The 22,138-nt window shown below is 47.6% G+C and overlaps 1 protein-coding gene across 1 annotated transcript in view; it reads left to right on the top strand.

The window, feature by feature from the left end:
* Nucleotides 1-462: 462 nt before the first annotated feature.
* LOC142596499 (E3 ubiquitin-protein ligase RNF38-like) overlaps nucleotides 463-22,138 on the top strand; it is a 248,589-nt gene continuing 226,913 nt past the window's right edge. The window contains exon 1 of the mRNA XM_075725625.1: nucleotides 463-976. Coding sequence (XP_075581740.1) covers nucleotides 463-976 — 514 coding nt within the window. The remainder of the gene's footprint in view (nucleotides 977-22,138) is intronic.

The raw sequence follows: 22,138 nt of genomic DNA, 5'->3' as shown, positions 1-22,138 counted from the left end.
TTGCCGTCTTGTACGAGGGGGACCAAGACGGCAGAGGAAGTCCGCGAGACGGAAGGGCGGGGGGGGGGGCGGCGGACTTCACTGATTCGGATACCCTTTTCTTTCGCTCCCCTGGCGCAGTGCTGTTATTGTTTCCAGGGCGGAGGCGGGGGAGGGAGAGGTATAATAGCCTTCTATGCTGCTTTTGTTTTCTCTCTTGCACTGAGCCCTAGCCCTTTGAGTCGTGAGGCACAGCTAATCGCCTCCCCTGCCGAGCTAGCAGGCTCGGCCCCCGCCCAGTGCCCCTGAGCCCGTACCGGGGGACAACGAGCAGTGGCAGCCCCCTTGCCCTACCGCTGCTACTTCGCGGGGGAGGGGAGACCGAAAGGAAGTTTGTTGCCGTGCCCACCACCGCTCGTGCGCTGTCTGGGCAGTTGAGACCCCATCTGCTGCCAACTGCTTGGGTGTGGGCGGGGGGAAGTGATGCCGATCGCCGCCAACTCGCAACCTTGCGCTGTGCAGCCCGACTCCCGCCTCTTTCCTTCCGCCTGCCTGCGGAAACACGACCGGGAATCCGCAAAGTCCGGGGAGGACGGTGTTGAAGATCGATCGGATCCCCTTCGGCAGGTGGGAGAAGCGGGTAGGGGAGTTGGGCTCACCAGCAGATTGGTGGCTCCTTCCGCCGTCTCCCTCCCCCCTCCTCCTGCGCTGTCGCCCCCCGCCTTCTTCTCCTCCTCCCCCTCCCCCTTCGCTGCCGCAGCCGTCGCCTCCCCGCCAGCTCCCTTCCTCCTCCTGGAGCCCCCCCGAATCCACTCCGGCTTCCTCAGCTTCGCCATGAACGGGGGCGCCGCTCATTTCCAGCAGCCGCCTCCCCCCACCCTCTGCCAGCAGCCGCCGCCGCCACCCCTACACAGGCCGAGCCTCCCGGAGCAAGGAACTCAGAGCCAGGGCAGAGGCAGACACATCGCCACCCCGGGCACCAGAACCCCTGTGTCAGGTAAGCGGTGCGTGTGAGGCGGGGAAGTAATTTTGGGGCGGGGAAGGCTATTCCCCCCCCCCCCCCCCCCCCCCCGGACTACCCCTTTGTTCATCTTCTCCCCCAAAGGTCCCAGAAGTTGACACCCTCCGCAACACTTCAGTGGAGTTATGCCCGCCCCACCGGGTATGTGTCCCCACGGGACGGGTGTCTGGACGCCAGGCGGTAAAACACGCGGGGATGGGGGAGAGACCAGAGTCGTGGTATCGCCCTCCATCTCCTTTGGGGTGCCTCTGCCCTCAGAGCTTGTGACCTTCTTGAGTGGTCGCCTCGCGGCCCGGAGGGTGCTGAGTCCTCGGGGGTGACATGAGAGCAGCAGCGCACACGGGGGAGACGTCGGGGCTCCCGGAAAAGGGACTGAGCAAAAACTCTGCTAGGGTTATACCAAAACGAATAAACTTGTTGGGGCTCTTGTTCAAGTTTTGTACCTCCTGGTGAACAACTGAAACTTTGGAGTGTATCTGGGGGAAAAAGAAACAGACTCACCGAGACCGGGGGTTTGTGGAGTCTTCAGGACTGTGTTGAGAAGCCATTTCCTTCTCTGCATATTTTCTCCTTGTATTTCTGGTGTTGGAATTATTGAGTGGACTGGACTGCTGGAGAAAGTTTCTGAACTCTCTTGCTCCGTGTGTCTCAAAGGGGTGCATGGGTCTTGCCACAGAGCCCAAGTTGGGTGTTAGGATAGAGAAGCATTTAAAGTTATTCCATCCTTTGAGACCTTTCATATATATATATTTTCTTAGCATCAGATGTGGCATAAATTATGCTGTTGGAGAAGAAATGCTGTAATTAAATTTGAGAGGGCACATTTGTTCTTAGTATAATCATTGTTAATATAGTATCTGTGCTGTCTTTGTATTTCCTAGCCTGTTGGTATAATGTTGTTTTTTTCTAATTTGAGATTACTGGGTTTTTACTGTGCCTTTAAATATGTCTGTACTATCATATAAACTTTTGTTGTATTTTGAATAATACCAGGGCTGTGTAACTTTGTAGTTACTCTGTTTAGCTGATCCTCAAAAATATTATGTAAGATTCAGTGATTGTCTATGGTTAACTCTGATCTCTTTGGTAAAGAAACAGCCCCCTAATACAGCTAATCTGTTGCTGAATGTAGTAGATAGCATAAGTGTATGGGTGATGTACTCTTACTTAATTTCCTTAATGAGTAGCTGGCTGCTTGCCTTGTTACTGTCCTTTGGCTTTATTGGTATTGGAAATTGAACTGACACACTTTTGTAAGCATCAAGTGTTTGATTTTTAGAATATTTATTTTGTGGGGAAACTTGCAGTCCTTCAGAAGTGGCATTCAGTTCCAAAATTACATGCGTATATAAATCCAAAGCAGCCCCTAGCTGGCTGACTACTTTTTTCCTTTACTGTCAGTGTCTTTTGAAACTATTATTAAGACTGATATGGCTTCTTAAATTCTTGTATATGTTGGTAACTCCAAAATGCTAGGAAAACATCACCTTATGGAAACCCTATCTTTCTTCCTAATAATCTCTGTATATTGGCCATTTAACACCTAACTTTTTTAAGTGTCAGGTCCATTTCCTGTTAAAAACGGTTACATGATGATATCCCTCTGAGGAACAGCTTTTGACCACTCAATTCACTTTTATTTTGGAGCTATGATGTTTTCAAGACTGAGGCCCTAACACTTAAGTTTACATGCTTATTTTTAAATGTGGGAGTTGTCTTCTAGACTGCATTGGGATTTCCCACATGGTTACATTTTAAACACAACTGTGCTTTCAGGATTGGGGTCTTAGATGTTTTTTTACCATTGTTTGCATATGGCAATAAGAACTATTCTATATATAATATATTAAAAAACTATATCTATAACTATATAACTACATATAATAACCATATCTATAACATAGGTTTTATATATATGAAGTCAGTAATTATGCATTGGTGCAGGGAACACACCAAACAATGAGAGATCATTCTTTGGGATTGGACCATGGAGAAATAGACTAATTAGTCCTTTCCTAGAATATATTTGTAACTGTGCTTATGTCTTGGGGAGTTACTTAGATGACTTATGGAAGTCTGTAGTATGGATGTTTACACCGTTGGAAATCTTACTCTAAAATTAGATATATTTTATACACAACAGGGTTCACCACTTTCCCTTGGAATTTGTAGTTGGAAATGTTTTAAAGGAATACCATGTTAAAAATTTAGGAATTGACTTAGTGTATTACTGTGAAAGAAAAGGTTTTACATTGCCTGTGACTTGGAAACTCTTAGGTACAGTAAAGAAATAGAACTTTTATCGCTTGTTCAGTTCATCACAGTCTTGGTAATTGTATACCAAGATCTTGCCATTGGATTAGGGGGAGTTCACTTTCTTTCTTGTCTTTTGTCTGAAAAGGGATGGAGCTTTGGGGGGGGGTTGTTCAAAAGTTTTGGTCTTCATTAATGCAGATCCTGTGCTAAACATTCAGGTTTTGAGCAATCTGTGTTAGAGATGATGTTGCAGTTAGAAAAGCTTGTTTGCAACTATGGTACTTAGAACAGTTAGGACCAGTTTGTTCAAAGAGTTTAGCTCCTTTGGGTACCAAAATTAAATGGTTAGGTTTTACAATGTGTTCAGAACCTCATAGGAGATGAACGTTCATTGTTAGTTATAATTTCAAACTTATATAAAGTGTATGTGTATTATGATCTGCGATTAATCTTCTAGTGTTAAGAAAATGTAGATATTTTACAGACCAAATCAGGTGGTGTGTAGATGGGGGAGAAGAAATGATTCCTATCCCACCCCCTACCCTGGGAAAAGACCATTTTGTATCTGTGAAAATCTATTTAGTGCACTTAAATATTTGCTACCAGAGAATGAGTCGTGTACCTATTTGTGGAATCAGGAAGTTGAATTTTTTTGATGTTGCTGAAAATCCTGCTAGTCATATTCTTGAAAACAAGTTTTCCATTTTTGCCAAAAGGTAAAATATCAAGACCAAGACTATATTATTAAACCCTCTTCTAATTTTGGGAGCAACTAAACAGTAACAGTAACAGCTAAACATATTTTACAAGCAGTGTCCACAGAGATAGACACAGAGACACACTTACATGCACAGACACATGCACACTCATAGAATCATAGAATAATTTAGGTTGAAAGGGACCTCCAGAGGTCATCTAGTCCAACCTCCTGCTCAGAACAAGTTTAATTAGATCAGGTTGCTCAGGGCCTTGAACACCTCCAAGGATGGAGATACTACAACCTCTTTGGGCAACCTGTTCCAGTATTTGACCACCTTCATGGAATACAATTTTTTTTCCTAATTGGAACTTCCCATATTCCAGCTTGTGTCCATTGCCTGTCTTCCTATTGCTGTGCACCTCCAAGAAGAGACTGACTCTATCTTCTCTGTATCCTCCAATCAGGTAGTTGTGGACACACACACAGACACTCATATACACACACACAGAGGATGACACTTGTGCACACCAACACACAGAGGGAGATGAATACAGACACAGACAGATGGAGATGCACACACACAGAGGAGGACACTCATGCACATGTACACACAAAGGGAAATGCTCATGTACTCACACAGGGAGACACTTGTGCACACAAACACAGGGAGAGTTGTACACGCACACAGGAGACGTATGTGCATACAGGGAGATACACGCAAACAGAATAACAACTTCAGGCAACTTAAAGAAGCCTCAGGTCTGCAGGCCCTGGTTATTATGGGGGACTTCAACTACCCTAATATTTGTTGGGAAAGCAACACAGTGGTGAACAAGCATTCTAAGAGATTTCTTGAATGCATTGAGGACAACTTCCTAATGCAGTTGCTGGACGTGTCGAATAGGAGTGGTGTTCTTCTGGACCTACTGCTTACAAATAAGGAAGATTTGTTTGGAGATGTGACTGTCAATGGCAGCCTTGGCTGCAGTGACCATAAGATCACAGAGTTTGAGATCCTAAGGGGCATGAGGAAGACAAGTAGCAGAATAAAGACCTTGGACTTCAGAAGAGCTGATTTCAACTTCTTTAGGGAACTGTTATGAGGGATCCCATGGAAGTCTGCTTTGGAGGGCAAAGGAGCTCAGGAGTCCTGGGAGATTTTCAGAGACAGCCTCCTCAAAGCGCAAGAGCAGTCCATCCTCCTAAGAAGGAAAAGGAGTAGACATAACAAGAAACCAGCCTTGTTAAACACTAAGCTACTGAGAGAGCTCAAATGCATAAAGGAAGCATATGAGAGATGGAAAAGGGGACAAACTCCCAAAGAATATAGAAATACTGCTTGGGCATGCAGAGATGCAGTTAGGAAGACAAAAGCTCAGCTTGTTACCTGGAAATAAAGCTCCCGAAACCAAAACTGGTTTTGAAAGGAGATATTGCTTTATTCTGCGCAGGGTGCAAGGTGGAAGAATTCCACAAATCAAGCACACCAAGTTCGGATTCTATTCCCTTATTTATACATTGAATATACAATCTCCACACCTTTCTAATACATAATCATTAACCTGTCTTCATGCACTCATCTTCATTGGTTAACAGTTTACTCGCATAGTCTTTAAAGCTATAGTGTCTTTTTAATTCACTGCGCTTGCGCAGGAGGAGTGGGGGGTACTTGCTTCAGTCCTTAATTGGGTTGGTGGTCGCGATCCTCCCCCTGCCCGAATTAGCTCTTACCCAGTTTCTCCTATTATGTGCATGCCCCTTTTGTTCTGCCATCCCCTTATCTTTATCTTACCTATCAAGGTCAGCAACCAGCCGCTTAGCCATCCTCCCTTCCTTCTTACATTTTATCAATATAGCAAAATATGCATTACTTCACTGCTACTCAAGGACTATATTTCATTAGTATAACAAAACCTACTACCAAAATCTACTACTTAAAGACAACAAGCTGGAGCTCAAACTGGCAAAAGATGTCAAGAATAACAAGAAAGGCTTCTATAGGTATGTTTGTAGCAAGTGAGCATGTATGCATGAATGTTTCTGCACGCATATGTGCATGTGTGTCTCCCTCTCATAAAAAAAAGTCTAGGTTGGAAGGGACCTCTGGAGATCATCTGGTCCAACCTTCTGTTAGAAGCAGGGTCTTAGATTAGGTTATCCAGGACCCTGTCAAACTGTCTTGACTATTTCCAGCTCAGCAGTTTAGCTAGTTTTCTACCCATCTTGTGGTCCATCTATCCAGTCCATATCTTACCAACTTGCCAACAAGGATGGGGTGGGAGACCATGTCAAACACCTTGCTAAATTCGAGGTAGATGATATCCACTGCTCTCCCCATATCCACTGAGCAGATGCACATACAAAGGGAGAAACATGCCCTCACACATGCAGAGAGGCACTTGTAAATGCATGCTCACAGAGGCTAACACAGGGAGACACCCGTATACAGAGACACGCAAAGGGAGACATGCATGCAACAGAGGGAGAAACTAGCATGCACCCACACAGAGGGAGACGCACGGACACATGCACGGACACATGCACAGACACAGATGAAGATGCTCACACACACAGAGGGACAGATGTGTGCACACACAGAGACACTTAGATTCATACAGACATAGAGGGAGGCACCCTCCCCTCCCCATGTGCACACAGAGGACACTGATGTACATGGACACAGAGGGAGATGCACACACTCGGAGGGGGAGATGTGCACACACAGAGCATGCACACAGAGGGAGACATGGATGCACATGTATGTAGGGGGATGCACATGCGGAAGGAGTTGCACACAGACACAGGGAGACAGATACACGCACACAGACAGGAAGACAGGGAGATGTGTGCACACAGAGGGAGGCACGCACATAAACATACAGGGAGACAGTCATGAGTGTATGCATGTGGACACGGAGATACTTGTGCGTGCACACACATGCACATTGGTAGATACTGATGCATGCTCACACACAGGGAGACACGCATGTACACACCCCCACAGAAGGAGACACTCAGATGCATACATATACACATACACAGATACACAGAGGAAGACACTCACGCACGTGCACACACACAGCTGGAGATGCACACACATATACCATCGTCTCTTCCCCTGTCCTGATTTTTCTGTTTGTATCAGTGTATAAACACTACTGAAAATGCCCTGGATTTGCCTGTATGCAGTTCAAAGGCAATTCAGGCCTAACGTCTTGTAGTTTTTATGGTGAAGATATGTCTGGTGATCCTGTCTCAGTTAAAATGACTGATAACAGACATGGTAATGATAATTTGGTGTACAGTACAGCCTCAATTCAGTGAAATGCAATGACATGCAGCAAAATGTAGCTGTCCTGTGTCTAAAAGCGACAATGCAAACATATTTAACTAAGTGACTTGAATTCAATATTAAAAACTCTTCAGTTGCTCTTTGTAGTTGAATAGATAGTTATATATTTTTAGCTCAGTCCATGTCCTAACATTTCCCTTCTATGTCTGCAGGTTGTGTTTTCCTCAATCCCGTCAGTGGCAGCTAGGAGTGCTGAAAGGAATGGGAAAACTCACCTGATTAACAGGTGGCTCAGAGGCTGGTGCCATCGGTGGAATTTTGGGTTTTTTGATCATGGGGAGGTCTACACGGCACCGGGCCTGCTGGCGGCTGATGGAGATCGGCTGTCTCCAAGGGGGAAAAGGATTCTCGCCCATGAGTTGGCGGGACTCATTGAGAAGGCTTTAAACTAGGTTTGAAGGGGGAAGGGGATATACACGGGCCCGCTAATGAGGAGCCCAGGGGCAGCACGACAACGTTGGGGGCGAAATCGATAGCCCAGCTTAAGTGCATCTACACCAATGCACGTAGCATGGGCAACAAACAGGAGGAGCTGGAGGCCCTTGTGCAGCAGGATGGCTATGACATAGTCGCCATCACAGAAACGTGGTGGGATGACTCTCATGACTGGAGTGCTGCACTGGAGGGCTATAAGCTCTTCAGAAGGGATAGGCAGGGAAGGAAAGGCGGTGGGGTGGCTCTGTATGTTAGGCAGTGTTTCGACTGCATAGAGCTTGACAGTGGTGATGACAAGGTGGAATGCTTATGGGTAAGGATGAGGGGGAAGGCCGGAAAGGCGGATGTCCTGTTGGGAGTCTGCTATAGACCACCCAACCAGGATGTAGAGGTAGATGAGGCATTCTATAAATGGCTGGCAGAAGTCCCACAATCGCTAGCCCTTGTTCTTGTGGGGGACTTCAACTTGCCGGTCATCTGCTGGAAATACCACACAGCAGAGAGGCAGCAGTCTTGGAAGTTCCTAGAGTATGTGGGGGATAACTTTCTAATGCAGCTGGTAAGCGAGCCTACCAGGGGAGGTGCCCCGCTTGACCTGCTGTTTACCAACAGAGAAGGGCTTGTGGGAAATGTCGAGGTCGGAGGCCGTCTCGGGCTTAGCGACCACGACATGATAAAGTTCTCAATTTTGAGTGATGCTAAGCGGAGGGGCAGCAAAACTATTACCATGGACTTCCGGAGGGCAGACTTTGGCCTCTTCAGGACCCTGGTTGGGAAAGTCCCTTGGGAGGCAGTCCTGAAGGGCAAAGGGGACCAGGAAGGCTGGGCCCTCTTCAAGAAGGAAGTCTTAAGGGCGCAGGAGCGGGCTGTCCCCGTGTGTCGTAAGACCAACCGGTGGGGAAATCGACCGGCCTGGCTGAATAGGGAGCTTTTGCGGGGACTCAGGGAAAAAAGGAGAGTCTACCACCTTTGGAAGAAGGGGCGGGCAACTCAGGAAGAGTACAGGGATCTTGTTAGGTCCTGCAGGGAGGAAATTAGAAAAGCAAAAGCCCAGCTAGAACTCAATCTGGCCAGTGCTGTAAAAGACAATAAAAAATGCTTTTATAAGTACATCAACAATAAAAGGAGAGCCAAGGAGGATCTCCATTCTTTGCTGGATGTGGGGGGGAACATTGTCACCGAGGACAAGGAAAAGGCTGAAGTACTTAACGCCTTCTTTGCCTCTGTGTTTAACAGCCAGACCGGTCATCCCCAGGGTACTCAGGCCCCTGAGCTAGAGGATAGGGATGGGGACCAGAATGGAGCCCACATAGTCCAGGAGGAAGCAGTTAATGACCTGCTACGCCACCTGGATGCTCACAAGTCTATGGGGCCGGATGGGATCCACCCAAGAGTACTGAGGGAGCTGGTGGAGGAGCTTGCCAAGCCACTCTCCATCATCTATCAGCAGTCCTGGTTAACAGGGGAGGTCCCTGATGACTGGAGGCTTGCCAATGTGACGCCCATCTACAAGAAGGGCCGGAAGGAGGACCTGGGGAACTACAGGCCTGTCAGCCTGACCTCAGTGCTGGGGAAGATTATGGAGAGGTTCATCTTGAGCGAACTCAACAGGCAAGTACAGGTCAACCATGGGATCAGGCCCAGCCAGCATGGGTTCACGAAAGGCAGGTCCTGCTTGACCAACCTGATCTCCTTCTATGACCTGGTGACCCGCCTGGTAGATGATGGAAAGGCTGTGGATGTCATTTACCTGGACTTTAGCAAAGCTTTTGACACCGTCTCGCATAATATCCTCCTCGGGAAGCTGGCAGCTCACGGCTTGGACAGGCATACTCTTCGCTGGGTAAAGAACTGGTTGGGTGGCCGAGCCCAGAGAGTTGTGGTAAATGGTGTTAAGTCCAGTTGGCGGCCGGTCACGAGCGGTGTTCCCCAGGGCTCTGTTTTAGGGCCAGTCTTGTTCAATATCTTTATCAATGATCTGGATGAGGGGATCGAGTGCACCCTCAGTAAGTTTGCAGATGACACCAAACTGGGTGGGAGTGTCGATCTGCTCGAGGGTAGGATGGCCCTGCAGAGGGACCTGGACAGGCTGGATCGATGGGCCGTGGCCAACTGTATGAGGTTCAACAAGGCCAAGTGCTGGGTCCTGCACTTGGGTCACAACAACCCCATGCAACGCTACAGGCTTGGGGAGGAGTGGTTGGAAAGCTGCCTGGCTGAAAAGGACCTGGGGGTGTTAGTAGATAGCCGGCTGAACATGAGCCAGCAGTGTGCCCAGGTGGCCAAGAAGGCCAACAGCATCCTGGCTTGTGTCAGGAATAGTGTGGCCAGCAGGAGCAGGGAGGTGATTGTCCCCCTGTACTCGGCGCTGGTGAGGCCGCACCTGGAATACTGTGTCCAGTTTTGGGCCCCTCAATACAAGAAAGACATTGAGGTGCTGGAGCGTGTTCAGAGAAGGGCAACAAGGCTGGTGAAGGGTCTGGAGCACAAGTCTTATGAGGAGCGGCTGAGGGAACTGGAGTTGTTTAGCCTGGAGAAGAGAAGGCTGAGGGGAGACCTTATCGCTCTCTACAACTACCTGAAAGGAGGTAGTAGTGAGGTGGGTGTTGGTCTCTTCTCCCAAGTAGTTAGCGATAGGACGAGAGGAAATGGGCTCAAGCTGCGCCAGGGGAGGTTTAGACTGGAAATTAGGAAAAATTTCTTTACGGAAAGGGTGGTCAAGCATTGGAACAGGCTGCCCAGAGAGGTGGTGGAGTCACCATCCCTGGAAGTGTTCAAAAAACGGGTAGATGTGGCACTTCGGGATATGGTTTAGTCTAGTCTGCCCTTGATTGGTTTAGGTGGGCTTGGTAGTGTAGGTTAATGGTTGGACTGGATGATCTTAAAGGTCTTTTCCAACCTAGACGATTATATGATTCTATGATTCTATTTTTCCATATTGGAAATAATGCTACAACACACATGTTTTCATGCCTGTCTTAAAGTAGCATCAGACACACTCAAAAATGTGGTGTTTGTGCTGTGGGCTATTTCATTCCAGGATAAAATGACTTAAAACATATTGCCTGCTTCTTTTCTTGTATTCTTCCTGCTTTATGTGGGGGTTTTGCTTTGGGACAGCTGGGGAGACTGAAATTTTATGTCTGAATTTTTATTTATATGGTGTTAAAAAGAACGATTGCTTTGTCACTGAAAGGAAAGAATAATGCTTTATCAGGGTACTAATAAGCGTGACTGTGAACATACAAACCCTTGGAAAATCTGAGCTAGCTTTTTCAAAAAAAAGTTTTTGCTCTTCTTTTCATGCTGCTTACACCCCCTTTTCTTCACCCTCAGTGTTACCTTGGCAAAATGAAACCTGCATGCACACATAATCTTTTTAACCTATGTTGTCTGAGAAAAAGGTTTTAAATCTTTTTTTCCCTCAAGATTCTTGCACTTGAAAACCACTCATCAGGTCTTCTTATATGATATCTGCTTCATATCAGAAGTTCAGATAGAACGATGTCAGCTAAACATAGAGTTGAAAACCTGAATGAGATGCAAGATGTAGGGGGGAGCCACAGATCTGAGTCTGGACATCCTTCCCTATCCCTCAGCAAGGTGGCCATCTGGCAATAATTACTGGCAGCAACCATCCCAAAACATGTGCTGGTCAGAAGCCTGACTGGGGAAGGATTAGGAATGTTTTCAGTGTGACTCTAAGGAGATGATTTGGAATGTCTTACTTGGAAGAAAGGAGAGAAGGATGATGCTGCAAAACCATGGAGGGATGCTCTGACTGCACTCCCTCCTCTTCAAACAAGAATGCAAAATGTCAGGGAGTGTCTTAAAAATTTTCTAGTGAATCTCCCTTCATGTGAACATGCTGATGTCGAGGTGCTGCTTTCCTCCTGCTTTTGTTTATCTGTTGCTTTTTTCTTTAGATGGCTTTTGGTTGAACTCTCTTATGCTTGTTCTACAGTAGTGGGTGGTTGTTGTTTGGTTTGGGTTTTTTTCCCTGTTTGTGTGTGTAAAGTGCAGTAAATATCTATTTGGTTGTTAGAGCTCCCTGGCTGTGGAAAACATTTTCTCACTGTTGAGGGGAAAATTATTGGCTGTTGTTCTTGTGCTCTGGCAATCTAAGATACAGCTTTCTTTTAGGAGTTACTTTACTTGACATGTAATGTAGAAGGAAGAATGAGTACCTTGTTCTATTTAGGGAAAGAAGCGGGAAGGGGGCTTGAAATTTGGTATTTTAAGAAGGGTTTTGAGTATCTATAGTGTTCTTGTTTTCTCATCTTCTCAAATGCACACACATGCCCCAAATGTTCATTCTCAAAACATTGTCTTGCCCAGACCTTTCTCAGTTGAAGGGATTGATATACCTGTTATCACCTAGGTTGCTGTTCCCAGAATCACTGCCATCTTGTTTAGGTTGAGCCTCTGCCTCTCAGCTTTCATTCAAGCCCTTGCTAATCATGGTTTGTGTGAAAAGGGAACCGTTGTCATCAGTCTGTAGGTGATGAAGCATTTCAAGACATTTCACTAATTTCTCTTGTAATGGCTAATCTTCTGCATCCACATAGATAACCTGTGTTCATTGCAGCGTTGTCCAGCACCTGGTATGGTTTTGTTCGGAATCTTTCCTCTGTACATAGAGAGATGATATGATTTGGCTTTCATAGTTTGGAAATTTTTCTTAACAATCAGCCTTCAGTAAAGCACTGCAATATTTTAGACTTCAAAAATGAGCCAGTCCATCACTATGAACTTGCCTGGCCATCTGGACTGTTGTCTGACCCTGGTTACTGTCACTGGACCTGCTCTGCTCTCCTCACCCAGGTAGGTACTGTGGGTTTAAGGGCCCTGAGAGCAGCCCCTCCTCCTGGAGGTTTCGCTGCCTGGGCTCAGGGCCAACTTAGATATAGCACAGCTGAGGGCAACCTGCCCCCCCCCCCCCTTCCCTCTGGTGACTTTGGGGAGAGCACTCCCAGGTAGCTCTGCTGGGAGGCCTCAGCCAGACCCACCCCCACTTCCCTTGGAAGCTGCTTTTAAGCTGAGGCTCTAGCAGCTGCCCCCTACCTGAGCTACAACTACACCACAGCCATGCCTGTACTTGGCCATAGACCCCACTGATGCAGACCCTGACCTGGGGGCAGACTTCCCAGCCTGGCCTCAGACCTGCCGCATCACCACAGACTTGCCTGGCAATTGGGACTCTTGGTTGAATCCGGCTACCATCTCTGGGCCTGCCCTGCTTGCCTCACTCAGGTACTGTGGGACTGGGCCCTTGCTGGCAAGGTCACTGCTTCTGCTGGCCTTGTTACCATGCTCAGCTCCTGGCTCCTCTTCCCTTAGGGAGCAGCCAGCCCTCACTGCACCCTGAGAGTGGGGCTGCACACCTTGTAAGTGAGGTCACTGCCCTGGCCTGCCTTGCTGTCACCCTTGTCTCCCAGCTTGCCCTCCCTCACAAAGCAGTCACTCTTACTGTTCCCTGAGAATTTCATAGCCTCTCTCAGTTAACGAATGAGAGGGAGCGGAACTGGTCATGTACGTAAGCTAGTGCATAATGGCATGATGACATGAATAAGCATTCTTTATCATTGCTAAAGCCCTGCCTACTTTAAAATGATCATATAGACTACCTACTCATCAAGTGGGGTCACTTTTTAACCTTTGAGAGACTGCCTTAGGTACTGAAACACCTGTCAAGGAGCAGCAAGAGCAGGGCTGCCCTCTCAAGGAAGGTGAGCCAGAAGCTGAGGGCAGCCACAACACAGGCCAAGCAATGACCTTACCAACAGGGCACAGTCCCACAGCACTAGAGGCAGTGTGGTGACAGCAACAGGTCCTATCAGTAATCCAGGGAGTCAGAGCTCCAGGGCTGTGGGACTGGGGGGGCTGCAGTGATGCAGAAATCCTGGGGTGGCCTTACATAATTTCTTATTCTTAGAGTAGTTAGTGACTATGTTTCCCATCCAGTTTCTGCATTTCATCCAGGAGGATCATGGCTCAGGATCTGTCCGTGCCGGCCCCCCCTCTTCCTGCACATACCTTTCCATCAATTTCCCTACCCATTCCAAGCACCCATCTGCTTCCCCCAGAGGGCCTTTTCCCTCTGTAACCAAACCCTCCTTCCCAGACATACTCGTTTAGTGTGCTGACTTCAGATCAGGATCCTGCTGACTATGTCAGATGTTAGGCACTGATTAGCAAAATGCCATCATGACTAGAATGGGCACTGATATGGCGATACCAGGATGTTTGACCCATCCTGTCAGAGTGTTCTCCTGCTAGCTAGGGAAAGCAGCCCTCCTTCCCCTCCCATCCTGACCACAGAAGAAGGTTTGATTTGCATGGCATGGTCAGAACAACAGGCTTCATTTAATGTCTTGATTTAAGCTGCAGTGATCTAGCACAGGGCTGTCTGGCAGGTGGCTCCAGACAGCCCTGATCCCATGATTTGCATAAATTATTCCTTTTCCCATGTCTTCACCCTCCTTTTCGCTGCCCTCATACTTCTGTTGCAGGAAAAAATTTGGTGAACCCATGTAGTTCAAATCAAATCAGGATCCAAATGGTTTATTGATTTATTAATGACATAATTAGCCAGCAATCAGTGAGGTATATGTTCAGGATCAATATCAGGAATTCAACACATAAAGCACAATACTACACACTTACAAAATATTAATAAACACTTAAAAAATTTTAAACACCCTTCTGTAACTAACCCCAAGAAGTTCTAATCCCCCCCCCCCCCCCAAACGTTTCTATGCACACCCTCTCCTGGGAGTGTGGGTACCCCTACTTGCACACACTTCCTGTGGGAGGTGTGGGTGATCCGGCTTTATGTGAAGCCATGCTGCTCCCTACATTCCTGGTGAGAGAGCATCCCATGAGGTCACATACACACACCGAAGGTGTGGGCCCCTACCTGTTGCATGCACTCTGTACCATCAGTGCACTAGCTAGAATGCAGGCTACTCATAGCGTCCCACAGGGAGGCCGCTCTGTCAGGCCTAGGCAGCGGCCATGATGTCTGCAGGGTGACTTTTGGCAGTGTCAAACCAGGTTTTGATTCCTGCTTTGTTCCCACTTCTTTCTCCCCACTGTTACAAATTTTCATGCTGCTTTTATACTTCTTTTCGAGCTGACACCTTTTTTTCAAAAGTCTCTTGCTAATTCACTGGTTACTGCTTAATTTGGCTCATGGTCATCTTAAGCAAACTTCCTCTTCAGCCTCATCAGCTTTTGGGCAAACACTATCTCAAACAGTTTTGGGTATTATATTCATGCACACTATTTGCACTCACTTTCCTCTCCTATCAGCTGTTGGTATCCAAGCCATTTTGCCAAGAGACGGCCGTGTGGATTCCCCCACTTAACACCCCTCTCCTCCCATATAAACAATCACCCCTAATCATGTTTTCCCCGTTGGCCCCAGTCTACCCAAATTTGGTATATCTGATACCAGTTCCAAGGCATTCATGGCCATATATGTTATTACTGATACAGTTACCCAAGCACTGCTGGCCTTGCACGATTCCACTCCCCAAAAGGACCCCGATGCTCCCCTTAGGTGTCTCCTCCTTAACCCCATATGAAATCCAGCCATCCCTCATGGCACTGCCTGTAACTTCTCACACCGTTATTGACGAGGAGAAGCAAGAGCAGAACTGTTTTATGAGGGAAAAAAAGAGTTAAAAACAAAGGGCAATTACAGAACAGGCAGGGGCAATGACCTAACCAACCAGGATACATCCCCACAGTATATGAGGAGGGTGAGCGCAGCAGGAGTGGTGTTAACAACAGGTGCTATCACAGGCTGGCAGTGGAAAGGGTCTGTGTGATGAGGCTTCAGGAGGGAGACATGAACAACTGGGTGAATCTTCTGGGATCATGGGAGCTCCAGGCAGTAGGTAACTGGGTTGATTTGGTCAGCCATGGTGAAAGGCCCCAAATAACGATGGTCCAGCTTGGCAGATGGTCAGGCAGTCTGGATGTGCTTGCTGGAAAGCCAAACCCAGTGACCAATGGAGAAGGCTGTGGCCAGGCAACACCATCTGCCTGCTTGCCTCTTGTAGACACTTTTGGCTTTGTCCAGCTGGGTTATAAGGAGGATGTGAATTTGCTGGAATTGTACAAGCAGGTCACCAGTTGCAGGCGCGTGTGAAGCAGCTGCTGTGGTTGGATGACTCTGGGGGTGGAAATCAAAGTTAGCAAAGAATGGGGTCTGCTCTACAGATGCAAAGATGTTATTGTTGTAAGCATACTCTGCCAATGGGAGGAGGGTGACCCAGTCATCTTGGAGAAAACTATTGTAAGGCCAGAGATATTGTTCCAGGATCTGATTCACTCTCTCTGCCTGCTCATTGGTCTGGGGGTGGTGAGAGGGCGAGAGGCAAGTTTGTATGGGGAAGAGCCCCACAAGCTCCTTCCAAAATCTGGCTGTAAACTGCTGCCCCCCCCCATCCCCTTCCCCTTCCCCCTCCCCTGGTCGGTAATGATGCTGTCTGGGAAAGGCTATGGCATCAGAAAATGTGCTGTAGGAAGTCGGGCAGTCTGTGGGCAATTTCCTGAGGGGGACAAAGTGAGCCATCTTAGTGAAGAGGTCCACGGTCGCTAGGGCAGCTGTGTTGCCCTGCAAGGGGGGGGCAGGTCTACTACGAAGTCCATAGACACCAACTGCCAAGGCTGGTCAGGAGTGGGGAGGGTCTGCAAGAGACCCGTGGTCTTTGCAGAGGCCTTTTGGTATGAGCACAGGTGTTCACTAGGATGGCTGTGTTGCCCTGCAAGGGGGGGTGTTGCGTCAAGAGGGCTTTGGAAGGTACCCAATTTATCGTTATAAGTCCGGTCGCGTTCAGTGCACTGAACTATCACGATTACGGATGCACAAATAACGTAGGCACCTTTTGTCTAGTCGTGCTGCATGAACTACCACGGCCACGCTTAAAGCGTCTGGTCGCGTTCAATGAGAACTATCACGGCTAGACCAATGAATCAAAGCAATTTATTAAAGCAACAGGCACACAGGTTCTTTGGATTACCGGCGATAAATTCACTGACTGCAAGGCACATGCAAATACCAAAGCATGGGTAACACAGATGCATCAAAAGACATAAAGCGACTCTATATAGAGGTTTCTAAGTTTCCCAGGGAGGCACTTGGTATAACCAAGTGTTAGATTCTTACCCAAAGGCGTCCCGATGGGGGGGAAGAGAGGCTCAGCCCGTCGACTGATCCCAGAAGTCAGAGTGGTACGCGATGGTATCTTCCCTAACATCCCCTCTCTCTTAGGCTAATTTATACTATTTTTTACCTTTCAGGTGGAGCTTGAGTGACTCTAGTCATACATACTGTGTTATGATTGGTGTAAAACTTTCTCGCTTTGCTTTAAAGGTATAGGCTAGGAAAAATTCAAAGCGCAAGCTCAGTGAGGAGTGGTCGCACCTTAGAGGCGGGTAGGTTTTGGGATGGAGGTGTGTTTTGGTATTATAATGATATTATAATGAGCAAAGTTTACCAAAGGGCAGCATTTTGTCAAAAACATGACAGGTTGTTGGCCCAGGGTCTCATATTATACCCTTTCCTATTGTCCTTCTTCATTCATCCATCGTTTGCCCAAGTTCTCGCAGTGTTCCATTATACTGCACTCTGTTCCTTTGGTAAGTACATCTACAATAAATTGTTTGCCATGTTCTGGCACAATCAGGACTATACAGGGACTAAAAGCAGCAGCAATAAGGCGACAAATGCTTCGCCTTTTCATGTCCGTAGATAGACCAAGTCTCCGGGCTTGACGGAGTGTACTGGGGAATCCAAGGGCACAGGAGCTGCCCCGGCTGGGCAGAAGGCTTCACAGCAGTCCCATCTGGGGTGCCACACAGAGCCTGGCCACGGTGTCTCCACACCGCTCCACCCTCCGGGCAGTTCCTCTTAGAGCCAACACACCAAGTTCCCCTGGTGTTGCCAGCGTCTAAGGTTGCAGGCCCAGGGAACTTCCATGAAATGGATTCCTTGCATGCCAGCTGCACTCCACCCTGGAGGCTTCTTCAGTGCTGTGCCTTTCCTAAAATCGTGAATCTACGTTTGATCTCTAAATCACCTCCAGCAATTACTCCACAGGGGGGCAGGTCTACTACGAAGTCCATGGACTGTGGCCTGTACTGTGGGCCACCGGTAGGTCCAGGTAATCAGGTGTTGTATCTTCCAGCAGCCCACGCATCTGGCTGCAGGTACATGGTGGCACTGATGGAGAACCTGTACTTGCAGCAGTCTCTGCAGGATGTACAGCTTCTTCCCCCAATACAGGCAGCTGTCCTGTTTTTGCAGGCTAAGTTAGGCTGTGCCAGCACAATGCTTTGCTAGAAGTGCGCCATTTGCAGTGGTTTCTCTAACTACTGCAGTGAGCTCATCCTCTGCTGTGGTGGTGACGAAGCGTCCGAGTCCCCCTTCCATGACAAGGCATTGGCCTTGCCATTCTGCTGCCCCGGACATTAGGTGAAAATGAAGTGAAAGTGCAAAAAGAAAGAGGCCTAGAGGGCAAGGCTGGGAGAGAGACACGTCATCCCTCAGTAGCATTCCAGGCTATGGTGGTCGGTCAGCAACACTGTCGGGTCTTTTGCCCCTGTCCTGGTTTCGGCTGGGATAGAGTTAATTTTCTTCCTAGTAGCAGGCATAGTGCTGTGTTTTGGATTTAGGATGAGAATAATGTTGATAACACACTGATGTTTTAGTTGTTGCTAAGTAGTGCTTACACTAGTCAAGGACTTTGCAGCTTCTCATGCCCTGCCAGCGAGAAGCTGGGAGGGGGCACAGCCAGGATAGTTGATCCAAACTGACCAAAGGGATATTCCATACCATATGACGCCATGATCAGTATATAAGCTGCGGGGAGTTGGCTGGGGGGCAGCGATTGCTGCTCGGGGACTGGTTGGGCATCGGTCGGTGGGTGGTGAGCGGTTGCATCGTGCATCGCTTGCTCTGTACATTATTATTATTATTATTATTATTATTACTACTACTACTACTACTACTACTACTATTAATATTTTACTTTATTTCAATTATTAAACTGTCTGATTCTCTCCCCCATCCCAGCGGGGCAGGGGGAGTGAGCGAGCGGCTGTGTGATGCTTAGTTGCTGGCTAGGGTTAAACCACGACAGCCCCCTTTGAGGAGGTGAAAGGCAGCTTTGATTGCCAGGAGCAACTCGTCCCAGATGTTGTAATTCGTCTCAGTGGGAGCGAGCTGCTGAGAGAAAAAGGCACAGGGGTGGAGCTCCCGCTTAGGGCTGACCTTCTGAGAGAGGATGACCCCTATGTCTCCGTCTAAGGCATCCACTTCTACAATGAAAGGCCATCTGGGTAGTCTAGGAATGGAGCTGTAGTGAATGCCCGTTTCAATTTCTTAAAGGAGCATTTCTTGAGTTTGGCATAGAGATGCTTCTGTCGCAAGTCACTCGAGACTTCCTGCATGTAGTCTACGTGAGCCTCTTGAGTGGTTGAAAAAGTCAAGATGTCATCCAGGTATGCCACGACAGAGTTATCAAGCAAGTCCCTCAGGACATCATTTATAAAATGTTGGAAGGTGGTTGGACCATTGCAGAGACCAAATGGCATCACAAGATACTCGTAGTGTCTGTACCTGGTGTGGAAAGCAGTTTTCCACTTGTCCCCCTGCTGGATTTTGAGCAAGTTGTAGGACCCTCTCAGGTCCAGCTTTGTGAACCAACGAGCCTCCTGCAGACGTACCAAGAGCTTCAGGATGAGAGGAGGAGGGTGACGGTTTTTAACCATTGTATCATTCAACCCCCTGCATTCTATGCAGGGGCAGAAACCTCCATCATTCTTTTTGCTGAAAAATATGGGGGCCCCAGCGGGGGAGATGGAGGGGACAGATGAACCCGCATGCCAGATTGTCCTCAAGAGCTGCTAATTCCAGGCATAGATGCACCTGAAAGGCTCCTCCTGTCCTAGGATCAGGTCAATGGGACGGTCATGCGGGCAATAGGGCAGTAGTGTTTCCACCCCCTTCTTCTCAAAGACATCTGCAAAGCCACTGTACTCATCTAGGAACATTGTTGGGAGTGAGGGATCCAGTGACTGAGGCAGAGGTATGTTCAACCCAGATAACTGCTCACATGATGTAGAGCCAGGAACATGGGAGTCTCTGGGTCAAGGAGTCATCGCAGTCTAGGGCCATCCCTGAGAGCCAGGATATTATTAATGCTGCGTGGCTAATTTCTGTTGGATAAGCAGTACAGATTAGCTGTATCTCACTAATAAATCCCCATACCCTCACCTAATGCCCATTGAAGGGTTTGGGGAGGTGGAGGGCAGGGGCAGGCTGTGACCTGCCTCTGCATGCTGATTACAGCTTCCTGCAGGGTTTGGAGGTCAGCCTGGAGCTGTGGGGGAGCCATGGGAGCAAGTCCCTGTCCAGCCTGAGAGCCAGACTCCGTGGCACTCAGCTCAGGGCTCAACCAGGCCTGAGCTAACTGTCAAGGAGCAGCAAGAGGAGAACTGCTCCATGAGGGAAGGTGAGCTGAGAACCAAGGTGTGACCGATCAACGAACCCCTACAATGGAAGAAGGCTCAGAGAAGATAGGCAAGGGTGATGCGCTCATGAAGCTCAGAAAAGAATGTAGGAAGTGACCACACCTATTGTAAAGGAAGCTGAACTTATCTCAACACAAAGGGGACTGTTTTAGATAAACAGCTGTATCAGTTGAGTGGGCCAACTGGTTATGTAAACGGCCTTCCCTAAAATAATCACTAGAGAGTATTATCTTCCTAAGCCAGACAGACGAACATGGGGGAAGTGTATACGTGGCTCAGCCCAACATAGAACATAAAATCTGGACAACCAGCAAGGTGAACTTTGAAGAGAGCAACGGGCTTGAGCTGGCTTCAACCCACGTGTTCCTTCCTGGCAATTGGGGATGCTCAGTGTCATGATGGTGAGCATATAGATATCGGTAACGGGAATCGTGTTTGTATTGTGATCCAACCATATGTTGCAATTGCTATAGTGTGTTTGTGTTGTGATTTCAGTATGTTGCTGTATCACTCTGCTAAATCAAAAATCCCATGTAACGTCAAATACCTACAGGTAAGTAAAGCTGATATTAAACATTAAACCCTCCTCATGTGGAATAGCTAAAAGAACCTGGTCAGAGAGTATTGGACTCTGACACAAGGGCAACCACAGCGCAGGCAGGGGCAGTGACCTAACCAAAAAGAGCACAGCACCACAGTATCTGAGCAGGGTGAGCAGAGCAGGGGTGGTGATAGCAGCAGGTTCCATCAACAGTCCCAACAATCATCAGACACGGGTAAGGTAACAAGTCAGGTCTGAGGTCAATCTGGGAAGTCCAATCAACGTGTCAGGAATGACAAGGGACAGGACTGGAGACAAGTATACCAACAACATAGCTCAGGCAAGGACACGTAGTCTGGGCCTGAGCTTAAATGGAGCTCCTGGACCAGTGAGCAGAGGGTATGTGAGCGGGAGTCTCAGGTAAGGTTGGTCAGGGCAATGAAGGCCTGTTATTGCACTCAGCGCTTTGACAGTTACCTGTCATGTCCAGCAATTTCTCATGTCATGGCCAGTAGTTTTCCACGTCTTGTTCAGTTAGATTAACCTCAGGCCAGGGACTAGTCAGTGGTGTAGTCATTTGCCTGCAGCCCTAACACTGAACTAGCCATCTTGGAGAGAAATGGGCTGCTCCACAGGGTGAGACATCTAATCTACCTTAGATAATCATCTTGTGTCATGCATCACCCTCTGGGGGTGCCATTGACTTGGAAAAGGAGCTTGGGGTGACTAGATATCCCACATTTTATTGTGTGAATAGGACAGGTGATTCCTACCCTGTACACCCACTGAATTTCAGCGGGTCTCCAACTGTAATGTGGAGATAACGAACCACAGGATATTGACGTGCTCACTCTTTCCATGCACAGTACCAAGCACAACAAAACAGAAGAAACAACCAAGCACATTTTCATCAGAAAAGCTTTTTGTCTGTCTTTTTTGATGCAAAGTCGATTATTTTTCCACAGAGGAAAATTTTCAGACTGCTAAGCGTATTTTTGATGACTATATAAATCAAGTAGAATTATGATAGAACAAGTCAGAATTACAAAGAAAATCCTTGAAAATGCTCAAAGCTTTTGAGTTCCATGGGTTTTGAAATGGAAGGGTTTTGTGTTTTATAAATAAAAGTGATTACAAAATTAATTACAAAAATTGCTTTTTACATTTTTCCCCTCTTCCGGTCTCCCTTTTTCCCTTTTCCCATTTATTCCACTGACTGAAAACATAATAACAGCCATACTGGGTCAGACCTAGGGTCCACCTAGTGTCCTTTCACTGACAGTGACCAGAAGTGGATGTGGAAAGAAG

Source organism: Pelecanus crispus, chromosome W (genome assembly GCF_030463565.1).
Source record: "Pelecanus crispus isolate bPelCri1 chromosome W, bPelCri1.pri, whole genome shotgun sequence".
Lineage (NCBI taxonomy): Eukaryota > Metazoa > Chordata > Aves > Pelecaniformes > Pelecanidae > Pelecanus > Pelecanus crispus.
The sequence above is the reverse complement of the archived record's forward strand: the minus strand, read 5'-3'. Positions and strand labels throughout refer to the sequence as shown.